Source organism: Pteropus alecto, unplaced genomic scaffold (assembly GCF_000325575.1).
Source record: "Pteropus alecto unplaced genomic scaffold, ASM32557v1 scaffold94, whole genome shotgun sequence".
NCBI classification, from domain to species: domain Eukaryota; kingdom Metazoa; phylum Chordata; class Mammalia; order Chiroptera; family Pteropodidae; genus Pteropus; species Pteropus alecto.
The window spans coordinates 6,565,694-6,590,337 of NW_006437736.1; the positions used below are offsets into that span (position 1 = coordinate 6,565,694).

The 24,644-nt window shown below is 41.7% G+C and overlaps 1 protein-coding gene across 2 annotated transcripts in view; it reads left to right on the plus strand.

Moving 5' to 3' along the window:
- The first annotated feature begins 3,584 nt into the window (after positions 1 to 3,584).
- The window catches only part of PAH (phenylalanine hydroxylase), a 56,259-nt gene continuing 35,199 nt past the window's right edge, over positions 3,585 to 24,644 (plus strand). Inside the window, exons 1-3 of one of the 2 annotated variants that reach the window (XM_006914537.1) lie at positions 3,585 to 3,644; positions 10,733 to 10,840; positions 21,300 to 21,483. In XM_006914537.1, the coding sequence (XP_006914599.1) occupies positions 3,585 to 3,644; positions 10,733 to 10,840; positions 21,300 to 21,483 (352 nt within the window). Of the gene's footprint in view, positions 3,645 to 4,858; positions 4,919 to 10,732; positions 10,841 to 21,299; positions 21,484 to 24,644 lie in introns of those variants that run through there. The other variant, XM_006914538.1, reaches the window with a different exon arrangement.

Here is a 24,644-nt window from a genome sequence, read left to right on the forward strand (position 1 = left end):
GCGGGGGTGGGGTGGGGGGGTCTATTTGCTTACCAGCCCTGTCTCCTAATAGAATGTGAGATCAATGAGAGCATGGACTGTTCTGCTGTCCAGCTTCTAGAACTGTGCTTGACCCATGGTATGTACTCAACAAATATTTGTTGAATCAATGAGTATATAAATGGCAATACTCAGTGACCTCATTCTGATGTTGACAAGAAGGGATAATAATGTAATAGCTCCAGAGCTGTGAGATCATATATACACGTTTCATTTAATAAGCCTTTGGTCAAATGTACTTGATTTACCAACTGATTTTATTATGGCCCAAAGAAATGTCTAAGTTCTGCCAAGAATTCCTGGAATAGCCTGCTATAAATGACATTTCGATGCAAACCATGACTTCATGCATTAATTGCATTTAGTTCGTGTGGGCTCTTATTGATAGCAATCTTCAGTTTTCTGGGTTGTCTGTGTGGGAAAAGTTAGACTAAAAAGAATGACACAAAAATGAGGTTCTGAAGATGCTCGCAACCAGATAACTTTGCAGGATGGAAATTTCCCATGTTTTTGCAATGATATATTGCATTGTTCCTTAAATTCTGATAAGAAAAGCACAGTTCTTGGACAGATAAATCCATTTTAAATATTCCCATGTTTCTTGTATTGTTAGAACTAGATTTGGCTGTGAGTGACAGAAGTTTCAAAATAACAGGGATTTAAGAAACATAGAAGTTAATTTTTCTCCTAAATCTAAGTCTAAGTCAGCAGCGCAAATCTACTGGAATGATGTTTTATGGCGTCAAGAACCAGGCTCCTTTCATCTTGATTCTTTTTGCCATGAAAAACATGGCTCCCATTCCTAAATTTACCTCACAACCCAAATGGCTGTTCAAGCTCCATTGGGCATTTCTGTATTTTGACCCACAAGAAAGAAAAAGTAGAAGAAAGACATGCTTCCTTTAAGGACACTTCTTACATGTTGCACAGATGACCTTTTTCTTGCATTTCTTTGGTCAAATGTTAGACCTGTAGCTACACCTAGCTGCAAAGAAGGCTGAGAAATGTAGTTTTTATTCTGGGAAGCCCTGGGGCTGGCTAGCTAACCTTCAGAGCTTCCATTTCCATAAGGGAGAAGGAAAGAAAACAGGGTGACTAGCCATATATGCCCACCTCTCCTTGGTCACTGAGAGTGTCTCAGTGGTTTATAAGCTGACTTTTTGGATGCTCCATCTAGATGTCAGCACAATTTTCTTAGGGCCCAGCACCATCCTTGTTAGTAACAGCAACACATTGTATTCCATCCAAATTAAATTAGAATTTAGTTTAAAAGTCATCTACAAAATACATGTGACAAGCAATCTCATCTTAAGTGAGTTTTTTATTTTAGTGCATGGGTACATTTCACTTTTTTTTTTTTTTTGCCAGAGTAATTTTTTTTTTTTTTTAAAGAAGATATTAGTGTTTTTTTTCTGAGGTAGCAGACAATTATGTATGCTTTCCTCCCCCCAACCCAGATCTGGGGCATTTTTATGTGAGATGGGAATTGAGAATTCCACTTTTAGCTGGTGTGAGGAGAAAAAAGAAGTGTTATTATTTTGTTGTCCTAAAAAATCGTTATTTAAAAAAGAAACAAAAGAGTATTTAAGAGCCAGCAACTTGGTATCAGGTGAAACACAGTGTGACTTTGGACTAATTTAAACTTTCTGGGCCTCAGTTTCTTTATCTATAAAGTGGAGATGAAGAGTTCATAGGATTGTTGAGCAGAAAAAAATGAAAACTTTCGTGTGGAGAACTTGGCACAGTGTCCGATATGTAGTGTGCGTGGAAATAAGCAGCTGTTTGTGCTTGTTCTTAGTTATTGCGTGCCTTTTATATTGCAGATGCTATTGCAGGGTCCTATTCATCGTTCTTCATATACCAGCAGCATCGAGGGAAGAAATGATGTTTATAAGGCAGTCCTGGAGCAGAGGAAGACTCTTTATTTTATGTCCACCATACTAGAAACATAATGGAGTCAGATAAAGGATTCAGGTTCTCCTGAGTGTCAAGTCAAGGTCTTGTCCTTCCAATGCAACAACACTCAGCTTCCAATTTACCATAATAAATATTAATCAGACACCCGAGGACTCTTGGATAGAAATTATATGCAATTATGTCTGTATCCTTTGGAGCCAAGTAGAAAGCCTGGCGTATTAAAGAGGCTCAAGGAATCTTAAACAACAACCCTTAAAAACCCCATTTTAAAGACAAAGAAACTGAGGCATGGACTTGACCAAAGCTACATGGCTAATTGGTGGTGGAATTCATTTGTTCTGAATGAAATCTGAGATTTTTGTTGTTTATGGCAGATGCTTGGTCATCTCATCAAAGAACTGTGGGAGGGGAGGAGGTGGATTTCTAGCAACCTCTATTATTGGCTTATTTTTTCTCAGTTCATTACTCTCTCCTAGGTAAATATTAGGCAGTCACTCAAAGCCTGGATGTCCCTGATTTTTTACCTCTTTGCTGAACTTCTGATCTTGTGGTGTTTTTTAGTACTTTGTTTTCTCCCCAATGGCAACAAATGGCTTATCTCAGTTTCATAATCTGAAAAAATAGGGTGAATGACATCTGCCTGCCTACTTAGAGTCTACTCTGCAACACCCGCCAGCTCACTCCTAGCCCATTCATTATTTTAATTTCTTCAGAAGGCTGAGCTCTGACTAAACTTATTTATTTTCTGTCTTCTTCTCAGAATGGCAGCATGGTGGGTGAAGCAGGGTCCTCTGCTTCCTTCACTGCTGTGTCCCCAGTGCCTAGAATATTGTCTGGCACGCAGTAGAGGTCCTCAATAATTATTGTGGTCACATGCTTTTAAACAATATCTTCCATTTACTGAGGGTTGAACTATGTAGTAAAAAACTACACTAAATGTTTAATGTGCTACCTCATTCTTCTTATTATTCATGTTCTTCAAACACCCTGGCAGTGTAACTCTGCCATCCGTGTTAGGGCACTCCCAGCAGTTAGGTAACTAGCTTGAGGACACATGGCTGGATTTCCACTCAGGTCTCTCTCTTTCTTACCTGTGCTCTTTTGCAGCCACGCTCCACGTCACCTTGTATGTAGTTTTCTGAAGTCAAAGCCAAGAAAGGCAGTTTGCTTACTGGTTAATAGAAAAGATCAAAGGGCGGGGGGGGAATCACAATTAAGGATCTTGGCTCTGCTTTTGTGGGCAGAGGGCAGGGGAGAAAGGATTATTTCTTATCATTGTTATCACCAGGTGGTTGCAAGTTTAGTCCAATGCAGAAACCACGTTTCCCGTGCTTCTGAGAGTCCCGGAAGAACCAAATCTGTCTAATCGCCAGCTCACAGGTGACCTTGTGCTTACGGGGCTTATTCCTCCATCCTGAGGGGCAGCCAAGTCAGGCTTCCTGGCCACATCCTCCCTGCCCCCTGGCGGTGACCTACAGCTCATTGCGTCAGGACGATGCTCGAGGGAGGCGTCGCTGTGGCAGGGGATGTCTTTGGAATCTGTCCCCTCCTCTCTATTGTCAGGTTAAAAGCCTCAGCACCACGTGCTGTTGACAAAGCTGCCTGCGACCGACCGCCCGGGAGCCAGCATGACGGCTGCCGTCCTGGAGAGCAGAGGCTTGAGCAAGAAAGACTACTATTTCGGCCAGGTGAGCCAGGGTGGCCGGCTCTCCGCTGCGCAGGGAGGGGAGTTGGACTCCCGGAGGAAAGAGGTCTGAGGGGATGTTGTTTCCTATTCCCCTAAGCCCAACGCGAAGTCCGGATTCATTTAAAGACAATGAAAACGTCCCAGAAGTCAGCACATAAACACGGGTTCTCAACAATTGTTTCCCAGGGAGGACATCTGTCCCGTGTGGCTCCCAGGGGAAAGGGCCATGCTCTAGGGGTTGGGGATCTGGCTTCTGGCGCTGCCACCAGCCTAGCTGTGTCTTTGGACAGGTGCCCCTTCTGCCCTTTTGCCCACTTTCTCTTCTGCGCTTTGAAGGGGCTGGTGCTGAAAGATCTGGAATTCCAGGTGGGATCCTTCTGGGTCTTCCCTTGTGCGATGTTTACAAGGTGCTCTCAGCCAGGTATTGAAATGGCAAAATTGTATCCTCTTTCCGCCTTTGGGAGAATACGAGGCACGATGAAGGAAAGGAGGCATGAAGAAAGTCTCAGACTCACTCAGACCTGGGGAAGGAGAAAATTAAAGAGAGGAAAATGAACAAGGGCTAGCCTTGGACTTGGAATGTGAGAGAGCCCTAAAGGTGACTTGAGGATAATGCCCAGGGCACGTCCCATTTTCTGGGATTTGATGTCTTTCTCTTGAGGCGAACAACTACAGAGTACATTCTTTAACTGACTTATCACACTCCTGGACTTAGACGTTCGGATTTAAAGTCAAAGCCAAGAAAGGCAGTTTGCTTACTGGTTAATAGAAAAGATCAAAGGGCGGGGGGGGAATCACAATTAAGGATCTTGGCTCTGCTTTTGTGGGCAGAGGGCAGGGGAGAAAGGATTATTTCTTATCATTGTTATCACCAGGTGGTTGCAAGTTTAGTCCAATGCAGAAACCACGTTTCCCGTGCTTCTGAGAGTCCCGCAAGAACCAAATCTGTCTAATCGCCAGCTCACAGGTGACCTTGTGCTTACGGGGCTTATTCCTCCATCCTGAGGGGCAGCCAAGTCAGGCTTCCTGGCCACATCCTCCCTGCCCCCTGGCGGTGACCTACAGCTCATTGCGTCAGGACGATGCTCGAGGGAGGCGTCGCTGTGGCAGGGGATGTCTTTGGAATCTGTCCCCTCCTCTCTATTGTCAGGTTAAAAGCCTCAGCACCACGTGCTGTTGACAAAGCTGCCTGCGACCGACCGCCCGGGAGCCAGCATGACGGCTGCCGTCCTGGAGAGCAGAGGCTTGAGCAAGAAAGACTACTATTTCGGCCAGGTGAGCCAGGGTGGCCGGCTCTCCGCTGCGCAGGGAGGGGAGTTGGACTCCCGGAGGAAAGAGGTCTGAGGGGATGTTGTTTCCTATTCCCCTAAGCCCAACGCGAAGTCCGGATTCATTTAAAGACAATGAAAACGTCCCAGAAGTCAGCACATAAACACGGGTTCTCAACAATTGTTTCCCAGGGAGGACATCTGTCCCGTGTGGCTCCCAGGGGAAAGGGCCATGCTCTAGGGGTTGGGGATCTGGCTTCTGGCGCTGCCACCAGCCTAGCTGTGTCTTTGGACAGGTGCCCCTTCTGCCCTTTTGCCCGCTTTCTCTTCTGCGCTTTGAAGGGGCTGGTGCTGAAAGATCTGGAATTCCAGGTGGGATCCTTCTGGGTCTTCCCTTGTGCGATGTTTACAAGGTGCTCTCAGCCAGGTATTGAAATGGCAAAATTGTATCCTCTTTCCGCCTTTGGGAGAATACGAGGCACGATGAAGGAAAGGAGGCATGAAGAAAGTCTCAGACTCACTCAGACCTGGGGAAGGAGAAAATTAAAGAGAGGAAAATGAACAAGGGCTAGCCTTGGACTTGGAATGTGAGAGAGCCCTAAAGGTGACTTGAGGATAATGCCCAGGGCACGTCCCATTTTCTGGGATTTGATGTCTTTCTCTTGAGGCGAACAACTACAGAGTACATTCTTTAACTGACTTATCACACTCCTGGACTTAGACGTTCGGATTTAAAGCCCAGCTCTGGGTGATGACGTGACGCTGTCGGCACCTGTCTGCAGGATTAGTGAGAATCCTCTGGAGACCAGGAAAACTGGAGAGCAGAGGGTGGTCGATGGAGGAACTGCAGAATTTTGGACTGACTTTTTTTTTTTTTTTTTTTTGAGTCCTGAGGGTAAAACTTCTTTTGAAAAGGTACACAGTGCTAGGGAGACAGCAGAACTTTGTGTTGAAGAGGGACAGATCCCAGACAGATCCTGGTTCTGTCATCATTTAGCTTCTGTGTTCCTGGCAGCAGGGCCCCCACAATCATCGGAGGAGCTTAGGGGCAATGATATGGTTAGGGAGCCATGATAAAGCACTTAGAAGACTGAGAACCACAAATTGTCACTCTTGGCGACTTGAGGTAAAGAGGAGGGTTTAGAACACACCCTGATACCTCCTCTGCTTGGAAAGCAGAGTATTTAACTTTGCACAGCCTCAAGTTTATTCATTTGAAAAATTGAAATAAAAATACCCACGTCCTAGGGTTGGTATGAGAATTAAATGAAATAATGTCTATAAAGCTCTTAGCACAGTTCCTGGGAGCATAAGAAACTGCCAGTGGTGTCTAGCTGGAACTGATTTATTTGTAACAAAACATGTCTGGAACACTGGCACTGAATCAGGCACAGTGACCGATATTGCTTTATCACGGAATGAAATTGGACATGAACTCAGGAGACCTGGACTCTCCTCTTTGGTTTACTTAAGCTGTGGATTGGGAAAGCAACCTAACTGGGGTGAGGAGGCATGGTTTGGTATCTGTAAAATTAGGGAGAGGGTTTGGACTAGATTAATCTTTAGCAATTTCTGACAGTCTGCTAAAAGGGCACAGTTTATGCCTTCAGGAAGCTCCCAACTCAGGTGAGGAGCACACACTGGGCGTAACTGATATAAGACTGGAGGGCACATGATATGTCAAGTGCTCTACACATGCAACGAACACAATATCCTGCAAGAAAAGTTGGCTCGTTCACCTGACAAAGACTTATTGAGCAACTTATTGAGTTTCTGTCCTGATGAAACTTGCATTGTAGTGGAGGAGACAGACAAAAAAATTAGGCAAATGAACATATAATTTCATGTAGAGATAAATGCTGTGAAGAAAAATAAAGCAGAGCAACAAAACAGAAGATAAGGGGAACTCAGAAATTGTAACTAGGAAGGGCAAGACCAGAGTCTGGACTCAGATCTGACTCCAACACCCTGCATGCTCCTCTTCCCCTATCGCTCCTTTCTGTAGATAACTGCCGGAATATAGAGATATAGTGTGTTCATGGTCGGATGTTTGTATCTTACACTGTAGATACATGTGAGAATAATCACACAGGCAAATATGCACCTCCTGTTATGGCCCCCAAAGCACTAAGTTTGAAAGGCAGTGCCCCTGGAATATCCTTGCCAAAGAGTATTATTGCTAGTAATTTTGAAAAGTGTTCTTTTCCAAAAATAATGTATGTATTTGTTAGACACAACCAAAGAGAATATATTTCTATTGTTCCATATATTGCTCAATGAACAAAATTCATTCCTTCCTGATCCCTAGTGAAGGTCATTCTCCCTGTCCTATTTTTTCCCATTTAGTGTCTGAGCTACTCTTCTCTACCTTTATCCATTCTAGATATGCCTGTGTATCGAAGTCAACTCACATGTCTGTTGGAAACAAATAAGGTATAGATTATGAGCCAATGGAAACAAATTCTGGAAGAGATTTGCCCAAGAATCTGAATCAACATAGCAATGTTGGAATCAGTGTCCACCCAAGGCCATATCATTTCACAAACTTCCACGGGCTTCCTTTCATTTAAAGTCCCTCAGGCTTTGAAAAGAGGAGCTATAGTCCCAGTCGAGTCTGTCACTGGGAGGTAGAATAAAGACTTCAAAGTCATTCAAGTCCATGTTCTGTAACTCTTGAGCTGTCCTTGGGTGTCCTTGGACAAGCCACTTAAACTTACTGAGTCTATTTCCTCATTTGCAAAATTACAGCACCCACTCGTTGGGACTACTGTGAGGACTAAGTGAACTACTACACGTAAACTCTCAGAACAGTGCTATTTGCTGCCCATAATGATATTTATTAACTGTAAAAAGTACCAAATAGGGTTCCTGGCTCATAGTGGATACTCAGTCAATGGCAAGTCCTACTATTAATATTCATAACACTAAAGCGTAGTGACTTATCATATGGTAAGTGTGCATTTGCTGACGCATTTGAGAAAGTCATAATTCAAAAAAATAGGCTGTGTATTTGTCAGTGGTTTCAAAACCTTCCATGATCAAGAATCATCTGGGATGCTTTTGAAAAGGCAGATGCTAAGATTTTACCCTAGATATTCTGATCTGATAGGTTTGAGAGGAGCCCAGGCTCCTGCATTTGAACAAGGAATCGCCAGGCAATTTTGGAGTGGAGATCCGAGGAACACACACTGAGAAACCTCAGTTAGAAAGTCTGGGGAAAAGGGAGAGTGGAAGGGCGCAGCCATGGGTAAGGGGCGGGACTGAGTAACTGATGATCAGACCAGCGTAAAGCCCTGACTTCGTAAGAGGCCTTAATATGGACCTTTTGTTCATAGCAGAGGGAGTTGTATAGAATGACTGATATTTAAGAGCCCGAGTTCTTGACCTGGCCCCCACTACCTGTGTGAGCTCATGTGAGTCACTTTTTTGGCCCATAGTTTCCCCACTTGCAAAATGAGGGTGTTGAACTGGGTGAACTCTAAAGACAAGTCCAACTTGGCGACTCAGTTATTATCAAGTTCCATGTGGGCATCAGAAGCCAAATGGAATGCATTGGTGGAGGAGGGATTGTTTCTAAGAGAAGTGAGATCTAAGAGGGCTTTTGAGGATGGCTGAGCTATTGGAAAGGGGGAGAGGGAGGCGCGGTGGGCATTTACTCCAATGAGGAGTTCAAAAGGCAAGGAGGAAATCAGTTTGTTGGGGATGAGGTGGGGAGGTTCCCATGGGTGGGCTCAAGAGACGCTGCAGGATCAGATACCTCCGTCTGATATTCAAGAGTCTCTTGAGCCCACCCATGGGAACCTCCCCACCTCATCCCCAACAAACTGATTTCCTCCTTGCCTTTTGAACTCCTGACTGAAAGTCAGACTGGACTCACTAGTTGGTTGGACATGCACAGGAGTGGGAAGGTGGTGGTGATGGAGTTTTGAGCAAGGTGCATTCAAGTCTGAATTGCCACAGTCATAAGTGACATCTTGGAGATGTGTCAAGAATATGTTACTTTTCTTGGAGGCAAACAGGATAAGAGAATGTTGACAACAGAACTAGAAACAGGGAAATCCTGTGTCATTTCAAGGAAACCAGCAAGGATTAAGGGCTCAGCATTCTCTGGTAGGAAGAAGGCTTCCATTAGAAACTCATCTGCATATCTTGGGCAAGGCTTAAAAGAGGGAAAAAGGCAGGGTAGAGTCTGCGAGAAGTTGTGATTCATAGACAATAAGCTGGGGTCAAATGGCCTGGATTCCTCTCCTGGTTCCACTGCTAACTGCGTAACTATGGGTAAGTAATTTAACTTCTCTAAGCCTTAATTTTGTCATCAGTAAAAGGAGGCACTTAGAGATTAATAAAATCTACCTTCTAGATTACTATAAAAATTAAATGAGATTATCCAAATTCAGTACCTGTGATATTATAGGCTCTTACTAAATGGTGGATTAAAAAGTTTTTAGAAAGATATCATCGTGGTCCATTTAGAGATCTACAACAGTTCAGCCTTCTAATTCATTTGCAGCTCTCTATAATCACACTAGCTGATAATTTAGGTTCTTCCCACACACCTGTTTCAGCTGAGGTTCTGGGAAAATCTGAATTTTCTGAATTGAAAGAATTTCTTCCTAAGGGTTGTCAGTATTCCAGCAGGGCTTATTATGCCAAGTCACTGATAGAATCTGCCTAGCACAACCTTCTCATTGAGATAATGTAACATCCATTTCACTAATTTCTTTAACTTACTTACAAGAGAGTAATTCTTCAAGCATATTTTTTCTTTCTGGTTTTAGGTATATGTTGTTTCTCTGTGGGCACACGTAGACCTCTACATATTATTATAAAACAATATACAAGTTTTTAAAAATTTCAGAAAACTTTCTGGAATGCCAACCCTAATCCCACCTTAATTTGCTGTCACACGCATGTAGAAAGTGCTTGATCCTTGACATTTTTTGCTATTTTATTTAAGATGCCCACCTTCCAACAGGGTATTTGTATACTTTTATGTATTTTGAGACTGTTTATGTACAACTGGATATCTAAAATCCTAGTGTATGAGAACAATAATGCTTCCCTGAGATCTTTGGCCAAGGCCGAGGATTCAGTCTTGTGTATTTATAATATTTCCATCATTTTTTATAAACTTACCTTAATATGATACTTAAACTATTTTATCTTTTTACTTTTTTCATCATCTGAGTGCTGTTTAGATGGGGCTTATTATTAGCATGATTTTACAGATGGAGAAACTAAGAAGGCTAAATGGTTTGTCCGAAGTGGTCCAGCTGGTAAATGGAAGAGAGAGGATCTCAAACCAGATCTTTAGACTGAAAAGCCTCCGTGTGTTCTATTTTTAGGACTTTACATGGTGTATTTTTCAGTGTTTTCCTGGAGCACTTTTTGAACCACCTCTAAGGATCTTTTTTTAGTTATTTGGTTTGCTGTGTATCTATTAAGCCCTATTTTGAGCTCTGAAGGATGGGGCATTATCTCATTCATCTTTATATCTCTCAGAACCCTGTCACCTGACACTTGGTAGGTACCCATACCCATTAAGAGATATTGAATCTATAGAGTGACTGGTCACATCAGTGAATAATTGAAACTTCCTAAAGTCAAAATCTGACCTAGAAGCATCGTTGAGAATATCACTGCCCTTGACTTACTGATTTTCCACCACACTATGTATTTCTGTATAGAATATAGGTAACTCACTATCTTCCAAGGTTTAACTGAAAGAAAGAGTTCATAATGGCCTCCCCCTTGGACATCTCATAGTAATGAATTGCTAAACTGTGGACAACATTTTAACCAAGTGTATATAATCCTGTAGGAGATAAACTATAATGAAGACAACACCAATAAAAAGGGTACCATAGCACTGATCTTCTCACTCAAAGAAGAAGTTGGTGCACTGGCCAGAGTCTTGCGCCTGTTTGAGGTAAGAGTTTTACTCGTTTCTGCCTTGGTTAATGGAATTGCTGAATTCTGTGTCATTTTCTAGTTGGATGCAGTGAACACAGGATCTGTAACCAGAAGACCTGATTTTCAGCTTAGGCTCTTATATTAACTGACTGTGTGACTTTTCGTTCTCTCTGAGCTTCAGATTCTGCATTCATAATCAGAATCATTCAGAATCACTAGTTGCACACCCAGGAAGCCAGCCCTGGCCTCAGACTTCTTTTTATCAAACTTTCCTTGAATTAATTATTATCCCCTCAATTTCTCAAAGCACTTGTTACTTTTACGTGTGGTACTTATTTGCCTGCAGTGTATATCTTTCTGTCTGGCCCTGAGCATAGTCTCTGCAGGCAGGGAACCTTAGCTACCATCTTGTATCCTCTACAGATCTCAATTTTTTATATATTATGTGTTCAATTAAGAATGACATTAAATTTAAATATAAGCAAAATAAATTAGACTTTTATACTCTTTTGCCCTAGATTTTAAGAGGGAATATTTTTGAGCCAATTAAGTTTTCACCCTGAGTTCTTTAATGAATTAAATCTGGTGACCACATACATAAAGAAGAGCATAACTCCCCTCTCCTTGAGTGTGCACATCGCAGAGTGACTTTCTTCCAAAGGAAACAGCATGAAAAGGGGAGAAGAGAGTAACTTTTCAGTGGAGAACCCAGCAAACAGTAGATGATCATGGTCAACATCAACAGTGAAAAGTCAGGTAGATAGTATGTACACTTGATCTGATGTGATGAGAATGGCACTTTACCTCTTCCTTCCCTAAACCAATAACCCCGGTCTAACCATGAGAAAAACATGCAACAAATCCCAGTTAAGGGACATTATACAAAAATATCTGACCTGTACACCTTAACACTGTCAAAGTCGTCGAAGGGAAGGAATAGCTGAGAAATCGTCGTAGCCAAGAGGAGCCTTAAGGGACATGATGACTAAATGTAATATGGCATCCTGAATGGGATCCTCGAACAGAAAAAGGACATTAGATATAGATTAAAGAAATTCAATTACAGTATGGTCTTTAGTTTATGGTAATGCATCTGTATGTGTTCATTACCATTTCATCATCAACATAAAATGTTAATAATAGGGGAAACTGGGAGTAGAGTATGTGAGAATCCTCTGTACTATCCTCTCAAGTTTTCTGTAAATCTAAACTGGATCTAAAAAAAAAAAAAAGGCTATTTAAAAAAAAGTAAAGTTGGCCATCCAAAAAGGGGGCAGGAGTGGGGAAATGTCTGCCTGAGTGAGAGCAAGCAATGAATAGAGAAGAGAGACAGTGCTTTCTGAATGAAAAACTGTTCGTGAAAAATAATATATCTGTAAAATGCTCCTTTTGTAACATTTCAGCCCTTGTATTGTCCAGTTGACCAGCATTTTCCTCTTGAGAGGTCAGGCCTTAATCAGAGTTAATAAGTTAAATAATGGTAAATTAATAGGATGTTTTCGACTTAATAAATAAATCACAAATCACTGAATTACCCAGATCAGATGGAATGTACATCTGGATAAACCCTGCTTATCTTTTACCTCTTATTTTTATTTATTTATTTTTTTAATTAAATTTATTGGAGTAACATTGGTTAGTAACATTATATAAGTTTCAGGTGCACAATTAATTCTCTAATACATCATCGGTATATTGCACTGTGTGTGCATCATCTGGGTGAATTTTTTAAAGCATTATTCAAAATCTCAATTGCCCTGGTCAGTAAGTGGTGTTATTATCCACATTCATAAAAGAGGGAACAGAGGTTACTGTACTGGGCGATTGGCAAAAGGGTGGTTGTTAGTGTGTATTGATTTTTTTCCAGATGGCCCTGGACATTGTACCGGCCAGCATACCTTTTATCCTTATTAACAGCCTGGCAAAATGCAGAGTTAAGTTATAATCATTCAAAGTGCCAAGGCAAGGAAGAAAATCTGTGGAACCACATTATGTGATAAGCCAGGCATGGATGATACTTCATTTGATTCTCATTCAGCTTGGCGAAGACGGTATTACTCCACTTTATGAATGAGGAAACTGATGTTCTGATAGGCGGCCCCACAGCTGACACGTGGTGGCGATGAGATTGAACTCTGGCTCTTGGGCTCCAAAGCCCATGAGCTCTCTGACACCCCGCACCTTTGCCCAACACAGCTGTCCCTGCATATCTGAAGCACGTCTGGTGTTTTTTAAAAATGCAAATATTCTGGCCCCATCTTCCCACTCTCTGGAGGGAGGGGTATCTCTTACTAGCTATTTTATCCTTTTTTTCAAATTGAAAAAAAAAAACAACTACCCATATATAATCCCACCATCCACAATCAACCACTGTCAACATTTTAACACGTTCACTTTCTTTTTTTCATGTATGCTTATGATTTCCAAAATTACAAATTAACGTATTTTTCTTAAAAATACAGAGAGAGAACATTAAAGATACAGCTATAGTCCTTTCTGTCCTCCCCCTCAATCCTGTCTTCCTGCAAATTTTCTAGCCAAGAAAACATTATGATGAATTTAGGAGTTTTCTTTCTGGTCCTTTAACACGTGATATCGATATTGACAAGGTATCATGTTATACACATTGTTCTGTAACCTCTTTGGGTCAGTTCAACAGAGTGACCAAGAGCACGGACTCTGGAGAGACAGGGCTGTGGCTTTGGGAGCGTTGTTTCATTTCTCTGTGCTTTAGTTTCTTATCTGTAAATGGAAATAATAATAGTGTCCACTTCAAAGAGTAGTTCTGAATATTAAATGACCGTATGCTTGTAAAACCCTCAGAGTAGTTACACATTAAGTGTTCTGTAAGAATTGCTATGTATATAGTTTTGAATGCAACGTTTTTGAGATATATATTTGTTAATACGTACAGATCAAGTTCATAAGCTTTACATTCTGAAGAGTAGTTCTTAATATGTGTACTCCACGTGGTGGCAGCTGTCTTAGCCGCTAACCACCAGGAGCCCATACAAGGCATCTTAGCTCCTCAAAGAAAAAGCGAGGTCTGCGGAGAGGGCAGACATCTATCTCCCAGCATGGCCAGGTTTCATTCCCTGCATGATCTCCTCTTTTTCTCAGATGATTAGCACCAAAGTCACCACCATCCCTTTAAGAGATGCTGTTGCTTGCTAACGGGCTTGTGGCTTTGCAGACCTCAGCTAGTAAGGCCATCAGAATGCAGCTCAGTGGGTTTGATGTTTATAACAGAGATACAGAAGTGCTGTGTTTACATGCATTGGATGGCTAGTGGGGGAAAAGGAGGAGATGTTTTAGTGAATTAGGACCTAACAATTAGGAATACACCCAAACTTCTACCTGCTCACCTGCAGATGTCCCACTGTTCTCGCAAATTGTTCTAACTTTTGATTTTTTAAAAATGCATTTATTAAAATATTTTCATAGCTCTCCAGTTTTTAGACTTCATGTCCTGTGTCTTCTTGAAAAAAAAAAAAAAAGTCTCCTGAGAGTCTTTACTACAAGTGGCTTAATAATGGGCCATAAAATTAGAAGCAGACTCCTTGGGGAAGTTGCAAAGAAGAGGTCTCCCTCCCTCCACCAGCACTCCATGGATTGCATTACTGTGTGTTCTCTAGGGAAGAGAACACGCAAATCCACAGATATAGAGAGCTCCGAAGTGCATGGGTATGCTCCATCAGCATCATTTAAGTGATGGAGACACAGAAGTGTAGATGAAGCAAACTGCCTAGACACTTGGAGCTAAAAATTGCTTCAAACTTCACCCTCTGTTTTCACCGTAGAGTGGTCTTTTGGAAACAAATGGGAAAAGCACATTCTGTTTGTCACATTCACTTCCTGTACTCTACCTCTGCCCAGATGACCACACCTTTCCCTCATCAAATATTCAGTGAGCTTATACTCTCTCATTTACGTATTCAGTTAATATTTTTTGAATATCTGCTGTCATCAAACCCTGTATAGGTGTTGGTGAGGTTGGGGTGAGCCAAGCAGTCACTCTCCAACCCCCACAGACCTTAGAAGGACTTAGGGTTCCATGCGTGTTCTTAACCCAGACTTGAGACAAAGCTGGTCAGAGGAGGCTACTTGTAGACGTAATGTTTAAGCTGAAACCTGAAGGGGTTGGCCAGTGGAGAGGCAGGGGGAAGTAAATTCCAATACGAAGAAGCAAATGACCTGAAGTGAGAGAATAAAGAAATTGTCAGTTCACAAAATCCTCAATCTGCCATTCTCAGCATTCCTGAGAACAAAGGCCGGGTTGCAGAGGGGACATCAAGGTAGGTAAGTGGTTCATTACTCTAAAGTTTGGACTTCAAGGCCTTCGCCTGACCCCCGAGCCTTGTGTTAAGGACAGGATCGAGAATGGATCACGAGGGTTGCTTTTATTCCTCTGTGGCCTTTGGTCGAGCGCGGCTGTGGGCAGTAAAATGTTTGCAGAGAACATTTCTTCTTTAATTAAAATAAGAAGAGCTTTGAGTCTCGCTGGAGCGAAAAAGCTCTTACAACTCAGATGACTTTTTCATTTTTTGTAAACCCAGAAATACAGATAGAGAACATCCATGTAACTCACTTCCTGTTTAAATAAAACATTGTAAAACTAACTAATATCCCTGGGTACTCCTTCCCCCATACACCCCCTCTCCCCCACGCCTGACCTCAGGGATAGCTATTAGTCTGAATTTAACATGTGTTATCCCCATGCATCTTTTTATACATTGTTATATATAGATATCCATTTGTGATGCATGGCATCATTTTGCAAGCTTTTAATCTTCGTAACATTGTACTCATGTTGTAACTCTCCTTTGGCAGCTTTTTTGAAGTGAGAGTAAAAACAAGAATATCTTAAGGAGAGGATAGTGAATTTGTCCATACAGTTCTTGCTCATTCACTTTCTGCTCTATATATTCCATAGTGTGGTTGTACTTTATTCATTTCCTGCTGGTGGATACTGAGGTGGTTTCCACTGTTTGTCCATACAGATGGGGCTGCACTAAATATTTTGTACAGGTTTGATGACCTGTTTATTGATGAGAAGAACCTCAGATGGAAAACTGTTTGTAGCTGCTGAACGGTTCAGAGCTGGACACTTGAGAAAGAGCAACATGGAGCTTACTTTTTAAACTTTCCTTATAAAGTGAGATCTTACACTGTGACCGTTTGGATGCAGTGCTGTGGCCCATTGATGGCATGTGCATTGGGATCGTTCTTCAGTAGCCTGGACTGGAGCAGGCCACAGATCTTATCACTCTGGGGATGAGAAAAGATGTAGAAAGAGTTGAAGACTTGAAAAGAGGTTGGATTAAGCCTGTACCCCAGCTCTCCCCAGAAAGGGACGCAACCCCAACTGCATGGAGGGGAGGGTGGGGAAGAAATAACTCTAACAAAGAAGGAGAAGGCTGAAGGGAGAAAAGACCAAGAGATTACGACAGAGGCACTTCCAGAGGGAGCAAGAGTAGGATCCCAAAGGGCGGTCTTTGGGACGTGAATCCTACTAAAAAGCCAGCTTGAACCTGCCCAAGAACTCTCCTCTGCGCTAGGGCGGGGGTAATCGGGAGCCCCCTCTAGAGTTTACTTGTGCCGCTCATATTTCCTGAATGCTTTTGGTTTCGTGTTAATCCCAGTAGGTTTAATTTCCCCGACTCTTGATCAGTCAGGGCTGCTGCTGGCCGTGTCACAAGACGAGATCAGCAACATATATGAGACGCCCTGCCTGCAACCTCCAGGAGACATCTTCTCTAATCTTTGTAACTATTGTTTCTCACCCCAAACACTATAGTAGCCTCCAGACTGGTTCTGCCCTTGCCCCACTACTGTCTATTCTTAAAACACCTGCCAGGGTGCTCCTTTTAAAACACGAGCCAAAGGATGTCTCTTCTGCTGATTATCTCCCATAGCGTCTCGTATCACTTGGAGTGTAACCCAAAGTTTAGGTAATGGCCAGCAATGTCTTCCATGGTCTATTGCCAGTTACTTCTCTGCCTCGTGTCTTGTCACCGTCCCTTTTGCTCACTCTGCCCCAGTCCCACTGGTCCCCAGTCACACAGGCCTCCTCAGTTGTAACCACAGGACCCTTGCCCCTTCTGTCCTCTCGTGGCTTACCGCCTCACTGGCTTCAGGTCCATGCTCAAATGTCACCTATTTATTTTTTTGAGTCCTTCCTGACCACGCTGTTTAAAACAGCGCTGCTGTTGAACTCTTGGAATACCTGATCCCTCCTTCCTGTTTTATTCTTTATCTTCATTCCATTTGAAGATGGTATTTTACTTATCACCATTACCGTTTATTTCCTCCTTCAAGAATGTAAGCTCCAGAAGGCAGGGATTTTTTTCTTACTTTGTTCACTGTTCGACCCCAACACTTGGAACAATGTTTGGCACATGGGAGGTGCTTGATTGGATGAGTTATCGAAAGCTCCTGTCTGTTTACATGAGACCTGATTTGGGACATTCTTTGTGAATGTCTTTGCTGTTACCTCTGAAACAGGCCATGACATAACTTCTTTTATGCTTACTCTAAGGCAGCAGCATGTAGTGGTCCAAGAAGCTGTCCTTGATTCAGGCCAGTTTCATCTGAAAATATGCTCACCTTTTCCTTCTCCTTTTGGAAACATGCTCTCAGGAAAGGAGCTGAGAAAAGTTTAGAGTAAAGCAAATATTAAAGGGTAAAATGACTCATAAAACTTACTGTGCTTTGATTCCCAGGGAAATGTGTATCCATACCAAGTTGAGAGGGGCAGAGTATAATGAGTCCTTACAGAATACCTATGAATGAAGCCAACATTGTGCTTTTTCTCCTTTTAATTCTCATTAAGCTGCCAGGTAATAATAGTATCATCGTTACATGAGCAAACAAAAGTTCAGAATGGCCAGCTAACGTGTCCGAAGGTAGTGAATAGCTGAACCAGAATTTGAACTCAGATTAATTCCAAAGCCCACACTCTTTTCACTATACCATCTCTTTGTCTCAAGAAATGAAATAGAAGAGAAGAGGAAGGAACCCTAAGCTTGAGGTCGAGAAAAGATCCAGAAGGAAAAATCTATTTTTCACTATTGTGAATTCTGTGTACTTACCGTTTTAACCACTTGTGATCAAATTCCCTATAGAACAGTTTTCCTCAAGAATGGGAACAGAAAGTGGTTTCTGATCAATCCTTATAAAAATAGACTATTCATTTCACTTTACTTGTCTCTGGTCCCTATACTCTCAGTTCTAGAGTTCTGAGTAATTAAGCTATTACACCGCTATCGTATATGCATGAATTAGCTATCGGACAGGTTATGAAACTGCCTTTGAAATGTTTAACTCCACACCTTTCTTGCCTCTGCCCAGGTGTCCATGTGAACTAACAGAAAATTTTCCTTTCTTTACCCCTCACCTAAAGATGTGAGTGTGTATGGGTCAGGTTCATAAACCTGCATAGAGCCCTTGTTTAAAAATAAAAAAATTCATTTACTGAAAGGTAACCAGGATCATAGTCAGTTTTGGAAGGTTCATTTCTAAAGCTTCACTTAGCAATCAAAATTATTGGTATCTAAATATCCACACCGATGAACTGGAAAAACCAGTATGGAAATTGAATGACAAACTAGAGATAATTATTAACAAATTGATTCAAATGGGAAAGAAATAGTTTAAAGAATTTGGCTGGATGTTCTTAGCTCATGTTTAGAAGGTATATTTTTCTTTTCATTATATAAGTAATATTATAAGACTTTTGGCAAATAAATAGAAGTTATACATAAACTTGTTATAATTCACCTTGGTGCATTTCTTTCTATTTTTTTTTTTTTGGAAGTGAGACTAGGTGTAATTTTTCAAATATGCTTTAATTTTCACATACCTATATCCATCATTAATATTTTCCCAAGTGGTGGTCATTATAACCATGTAGGAGATAAAGTGAATTTTTCATTATAAAAGTAATAAATGCTGTTTTTAGAAAAATTGAACTATGATTAAAAAAAATAGAAAAAAGAAAACAAAATCATGTCTAAGCCCATTATCTAGAGACCACCCCTGTCAATGCACCCCAGAGTGATTGCTGACACTTTATTTTATGCGAGGGGGGGAGCAGTATTACTTGCTTTTTAATAATCTCCACTAAGTGATTATATTATAGTCCACCTCTCATTCCCCTATTGTGGGAATTTAGTTAGTTTAAAAATTTTGGTAAAAAATTTCCTCTTAAGTTAGGTCTCTAGAATTATAGAAACTGAGTCTTGGGGCATAAATTGTTTTATGGCTATTCCCTCTGAAAGTGCTGTTGTCAAGGGTGGGGTGTGGGCAGTGAACACCAACAGCCTATAGTCAGCCTTCCAGCCCTTTTTCCACCCTACGTCCCCTCCCCACACACACCACTGACTTCCCTTAGTCAGCAAATAAGCTTGCCAGAAGTGTGTCCATTCCTGGCTACTGGCTTTGCTGCCTTCTCTGCTCTCCAGGAGGCAGGGATTAGTCATTTCTTCTTTTGAAGTTCCAACTTAGGTAAATGGTAGGTGGAGCTTACCCACTCTCTTTTTTCCTGAGCTAAGAAGGATGATGACATTATGCTTTGCTTCGTTTAGGAAGTTTACCTAGAAAGCTTCAGAGCAACCACTTTCTCTCTCTTGGGCCTTCCCTCCTCCATGTTCTCTCTGTCTGGTCAGTATCCTCACGGTGGGTAAGCTGAGGATGTATTCTCTGCATCTACTGCCCACAGACAATGAATGACTCCATCATGTCCCCCACTGAATTATGAGGAAGAAAGAGCAGGACAGGTCCCTTTGTGGGACTACACCCAGAGGTTTTCATTTTTGTGTGTTTGGCATCATAGTCGTGATCATGATAAAAGGGGATATTTGGGGAATGCTCCCTGTATGCCTGGCAGGAAAGGCAGTGCGGTTAGAAGAATAAGGACTCTGAAGTTAGAAAGAATGGGCCTCTCTTGCCACTTTTGGCAAAGCACCTTCACCTCTGATTTCACTCATTATATGTCCTTTAACCTTCTCAAAGCATTGTCGGGAAGGCCACAGAACATAATTCTAAGCTGTGAAGTGACATTCACAGTGAAAAGGTATCATTATTGTGATTGTCCATGTCTTCAACCACATGTCCTTAACCATCAAGGGAGAAAATACACTTCTTGAACTACAGGGTTGATGAATTTTTGTTTTTGAAATTGTTGTTATTCAAGTCAAACATTATTTTTTCAGGGTACATTTGTCGATTTAAATCTGGGTTAACTCCTATTTATTTTAATAAAGTGTAGAGGGTACTTCTTAGTTTTCACAATGAACAGTACTATCTATGAAATCACCGACTTTCTGAATAAGTAGCAGATAATTTGCTATGCATTTAAATTTGAAGACCAATTTAAGTATATGTCTATTTTTTTAATGATAAAACCCATAACAGCTAAAATATCACCAGCTAAAGACATTGAAGTTGAGTAGCTGTAAGTAATTGTTATTTTTGTGGCATTGAATAAAAACAAAGTATATGTGAATCTCCTTTTCTCAATGAGGCCTCATGTGTTCACCTTAATACTGCAATCTGCCCCCACTCCACCCAGGACTGCCTGTCCTCTTCACCCTGCTCTGTCTTGCATTTTTTCCTTAGAGCTTATCATTATAAAATAATATGTAAATCAGTTATCTTTTACATTGATTGTTTGTCTTTGTTTCCCCATTACTTAAATATAAGCTCTGGAAAAGGAAATTTCTTTGTTTTGTTCACTGATGTATCCCAACCACCTAGGAGAGTAATCAGTACCTAGTAGGTGCTTCACATACATTTGTTGTATATTTGAATAAAAAGTAATCATATAAAAATATGAGTGGTGATTATACTAGATAATTTTTACTGAGCATTTATCATGTACTTGGCCATGTGCATGATCACCTCATCAATGGTCCCGACAACTTTGTGAAGCAGGTATCATTAATACTCCCAAATTACAGATGGGGAAACTGAGGTTGGAAATGAAAGTAAATTGTTTAAGGTTTCATAGCCAAAAAAATTAAGAACTGAATTTAAACCCAATAAGCCTGACTCCTGTGGGTCCTCTTCAAGCAGGACAAAGTTGCTTCTGTATTATTTATTTGCTAAGATAGCATTATTGAGATTCTATAGGATTTAACTTGGGAAAGGGTTTTTTTCCTATGTAAATATTTTTGGCAACCACTATCCTAGACATGAGAACCAAATCAATATCCTATATCAATATCAGCAGATTTCTATGTGGTTAAATTCAGCAGCCTTGGAACAATTTACCCCATCTCATGTCATTTGTTATTTGGTTTTGCAAAAAAAAAAACCCAAAAAAACAAAAACAAAAAAATGTGCAATTTTAAGGACTTTCTTCTACTCTAATAATAAAAAAAATATCCCGTCCCTCTTGTCTGCATTCCCGTGTATTGCACGTTTGGTCTGTTAATTCCATGACTGTCTCCTTTACTCTCTTTTCTCTTTTCTAGGAGAATGATATAAACCTGACCCACATCGAATCCAGACCTTCGCATTTAGAGAAAGACAAGTATGAATTTTTCACCTATCTGGATAAATGCAGCACACTTGCTCTGTCCAACATCATCAAGATCTTGAGGCATGACATTGGTGTCACCGTGCATGAGCTTTCCCGCGATAATAAGAAAGACACAGGTGAGAAACAGAGGAATTTTGTAATACCAGCGACTCTACTATCCATAAAATAATGGCAAAAATCATATGTACCCTGGGAGACTATTGGGGGAGTAAGGGAGAGGATATAGAAATTTAACAAAAGCTGGTCCTTTCCCCTTTCCTCAGGATAGCTATTATATTAGTCATTTTCTTTCTGTTGCTGCAATTTTTATATATTTCTTGTTCCTGGGGTATCACACTTTCAATCTCCTATCTCCAGAGGTGGGATAGTTAGGTGTCTAGGGTGCTCTCTACGTAAATACAACTTCAAGACAAATTCCATCATCATCTCCATTCCAACCAGAGGGATGTCCCCATGTCCTCCTCATAATACGCCAGTTCTAGGGCTGGGGACTGCCTGGCTCCATGTTCCTAGGTCTTTCATCGTCATCGCCTCTCTCTTTATCTGTCTCTTCCACTACATTACAAGCTTCTTATAGGCAGGGGCATTCTCTTATATTTACACCCTCAGAGGTTAGCTCAGTGCTTAGAACACAGGTGCTGAGCAAACATTTTGGAGTGAATGATTAAATTGAGGGCTTGTCAAGACTTGCTCTGCCTCCTTATTGACTTGCTAAAGTGCTGCTTATTGGTGTCCCCTCAGCAATAAGGCAATAAAGTAGCACAATATAAAGTGTAGGCATTACAAGTATGGGCTTGGGGTTGGACAGACTTCAGTTCAAGTCCTACTTCTTCTGCTTACTGACTTTGAGACCCCTGACAAGTCCCCGTAACTGCTCTGACCTCAATTTTTCATGGGGCTTTTGTGAGAGTTCAATGAGATCATACGTAAACAGTGCTTAGAATAGTGCCTGTCTGGATAAAAGATAGTATGTGGTGGTGGTTATGATTATGATTATCCTGAAAAGAATACAGAGGAAGATTTTTAGGCTACAAAGCATATTCAGGTGAACTATTTTTAAGAGTCTTTTTATTTTTTGAAGCAGTTTTAGGTTTACGGAAAAACTGCAGAGAGTACAAGGTTTCCCTATGCCCTTTTTCTCCTTCCCCAATCCCACCCCGGTTTCACCTATTATTGATTTCGTGCATTAGTGTGGTACATTTGTTATAATCGACGAGCCACAGTGATATCTTATTATTAACTAAAGTCTGTGGTTTAGAGATCACGCTTTGTATTGTGTACAGTGCTATTGGTCTTGACAAATGCGGATAGTGACCTGGTGATTGGCAATGGGGGATAATGTCATGCACCCACCATTACAGTCTCATGCAGAATGGTTTCGCTGCCCCCACAATGCCCTACGCTCCACCTGTTCATCCTTCCTTCCTTGCTCAGTCCTTCTGGCAAACATCGATTTTTTTTTTTTTACTTTCTCTATTATTTAGTTGGAATCATAGAGTATGTAGCCTTTTTAGATTGGTTTCTTTCACTCAGGAACATGCATGCAAGGTTCTTCCATGTCTTTTTGTGACTTAATGGCTCATTTCCTTTTAGCGCTGAAAAATGTTCCGTTGTGTGGATGTATCACATTTTGTTCATCCATTCACCTATCGAAGGACATTTTGGTTTTTTTTCCAAATTTTGGCAATTATGAATAAAGCTGTTGTAAACATGCTCAGATTTTTATGTGGACATGGGTTTTCAGCTCATTTGCATAAATACTTAGGAGTACAATTGCTGAGATGGACTATATTTTTCCTAAATAATTAAACACTTTTTTCTATTGTAAGAGCAAACTTTTTTTTTTTTTGGTAAAAACACTGAAGACTTTAGGTTAAGAGGACTTCAGGCTCTGTAGCTGAAAAGAGCATTTCAATAGGCAGAGATGCTTTAAAATGAGACAAGACTTACCTCTCAGCACAGGTTACTGGAATGGTTTTTAAAACATACCTCCAAGGCCTTCCTCGGAGTACTCTCGTCTTCTCCTGCCCTTGTCCTCCTGTGGCTATCACCCATTCCAGGGTACTGGCTGCACGGGCTCAGGTCACCAGGGGTGGGAACTTAGAATTCCTCTTCAGATCAACCCTGTCTGCCTTCCTCCCCCTTTCACCTTCCAAGCTGCTTCCCCAACGACTGTCTTCTTTTGCTTTTCCGGCCACCTGCTCCCAATAGGAGCTGCAGGCTCTCAGGACAATGGGCCTGCTGGACCCGGGGCCAAGCTCTGCCTCTGCTTGGAGCAGGTGGAGGCCCAGCCAGCTGGGGCCTTGGGGTAGGAAATCAAAGCAATTGACAGGCAGGCACGGGGCCCCTTGGGGAGCGAGGCAGGATGTATGTAGATCAGCTGAAAGGCTGGCAGCCTGACCTGGAGGCGCAGAAAGAAGGTTCTTAATGGGCCGTGGAAGAATAGTTAGGAGCCCAGACTCCGAATCCAGAGTGCACCATGCTTGGTGTAATTTTGAGCAAGTGACAGACCTTCGCAATCTCCCACTGTACCCGAGGGGAGTGACTCTGTCTCATAGGATTAATGAAATAACACCTGTGGAGCATCGAGAACAGTGCAGAGCATGTTCAAGGGCTTCATAGATGGTGCCTATTCTTACCATTACCACGACTGTTAAAGTAGCCTGAGCACAGGAGTCACGAAAAGCCCGCCTGTACCCAACTATTCTTTCAGAGATTCTGAGAACTGGAAAAATGACCTCAGAGGTCGTGCAGCCCAACAGGCTCTATACATTTTCACTGTGAAAAACAGAGCTCGTGACTTGCCTTAAGGCACAGAGTGAATTCTGTGCACTTGTGGGAACGCGTGTGTCGAGCGATGCTTGGAGCCAGGCACCGTGCTAGGAGTGGAGAGAGAGAGGGTCGACATTGCCTTTTCTTGAGTTGCTCGCCGGCTGATGAGGGCTATGGGACACCAGGTGAGTACGGTGGAGGGACAGGTGCTGCAGCGGAGCCGAGGCTGATGGAATTTGATCTCTACTAGACTGCTTAACTCCGGAAACCCTGCGAATGCGAAAGTGAAAAAGCCGATGTTTTCACACGGAGGTATCGTGTCATCATCACTGGGTTTATCGAGGCTGAACGTAACACAGTTTCGATTCCCTGGCAGGGCTCAAAAGAGCAGGGCGCTGACATTCGAAGTTGAATTGACATTCTATCTAGTGAAGAAAAAAATGCTAAGACCAACCCTTTAAAACAACACATGTCTTGTGACCCTTCTTTCTGCGGATGGTAGGCC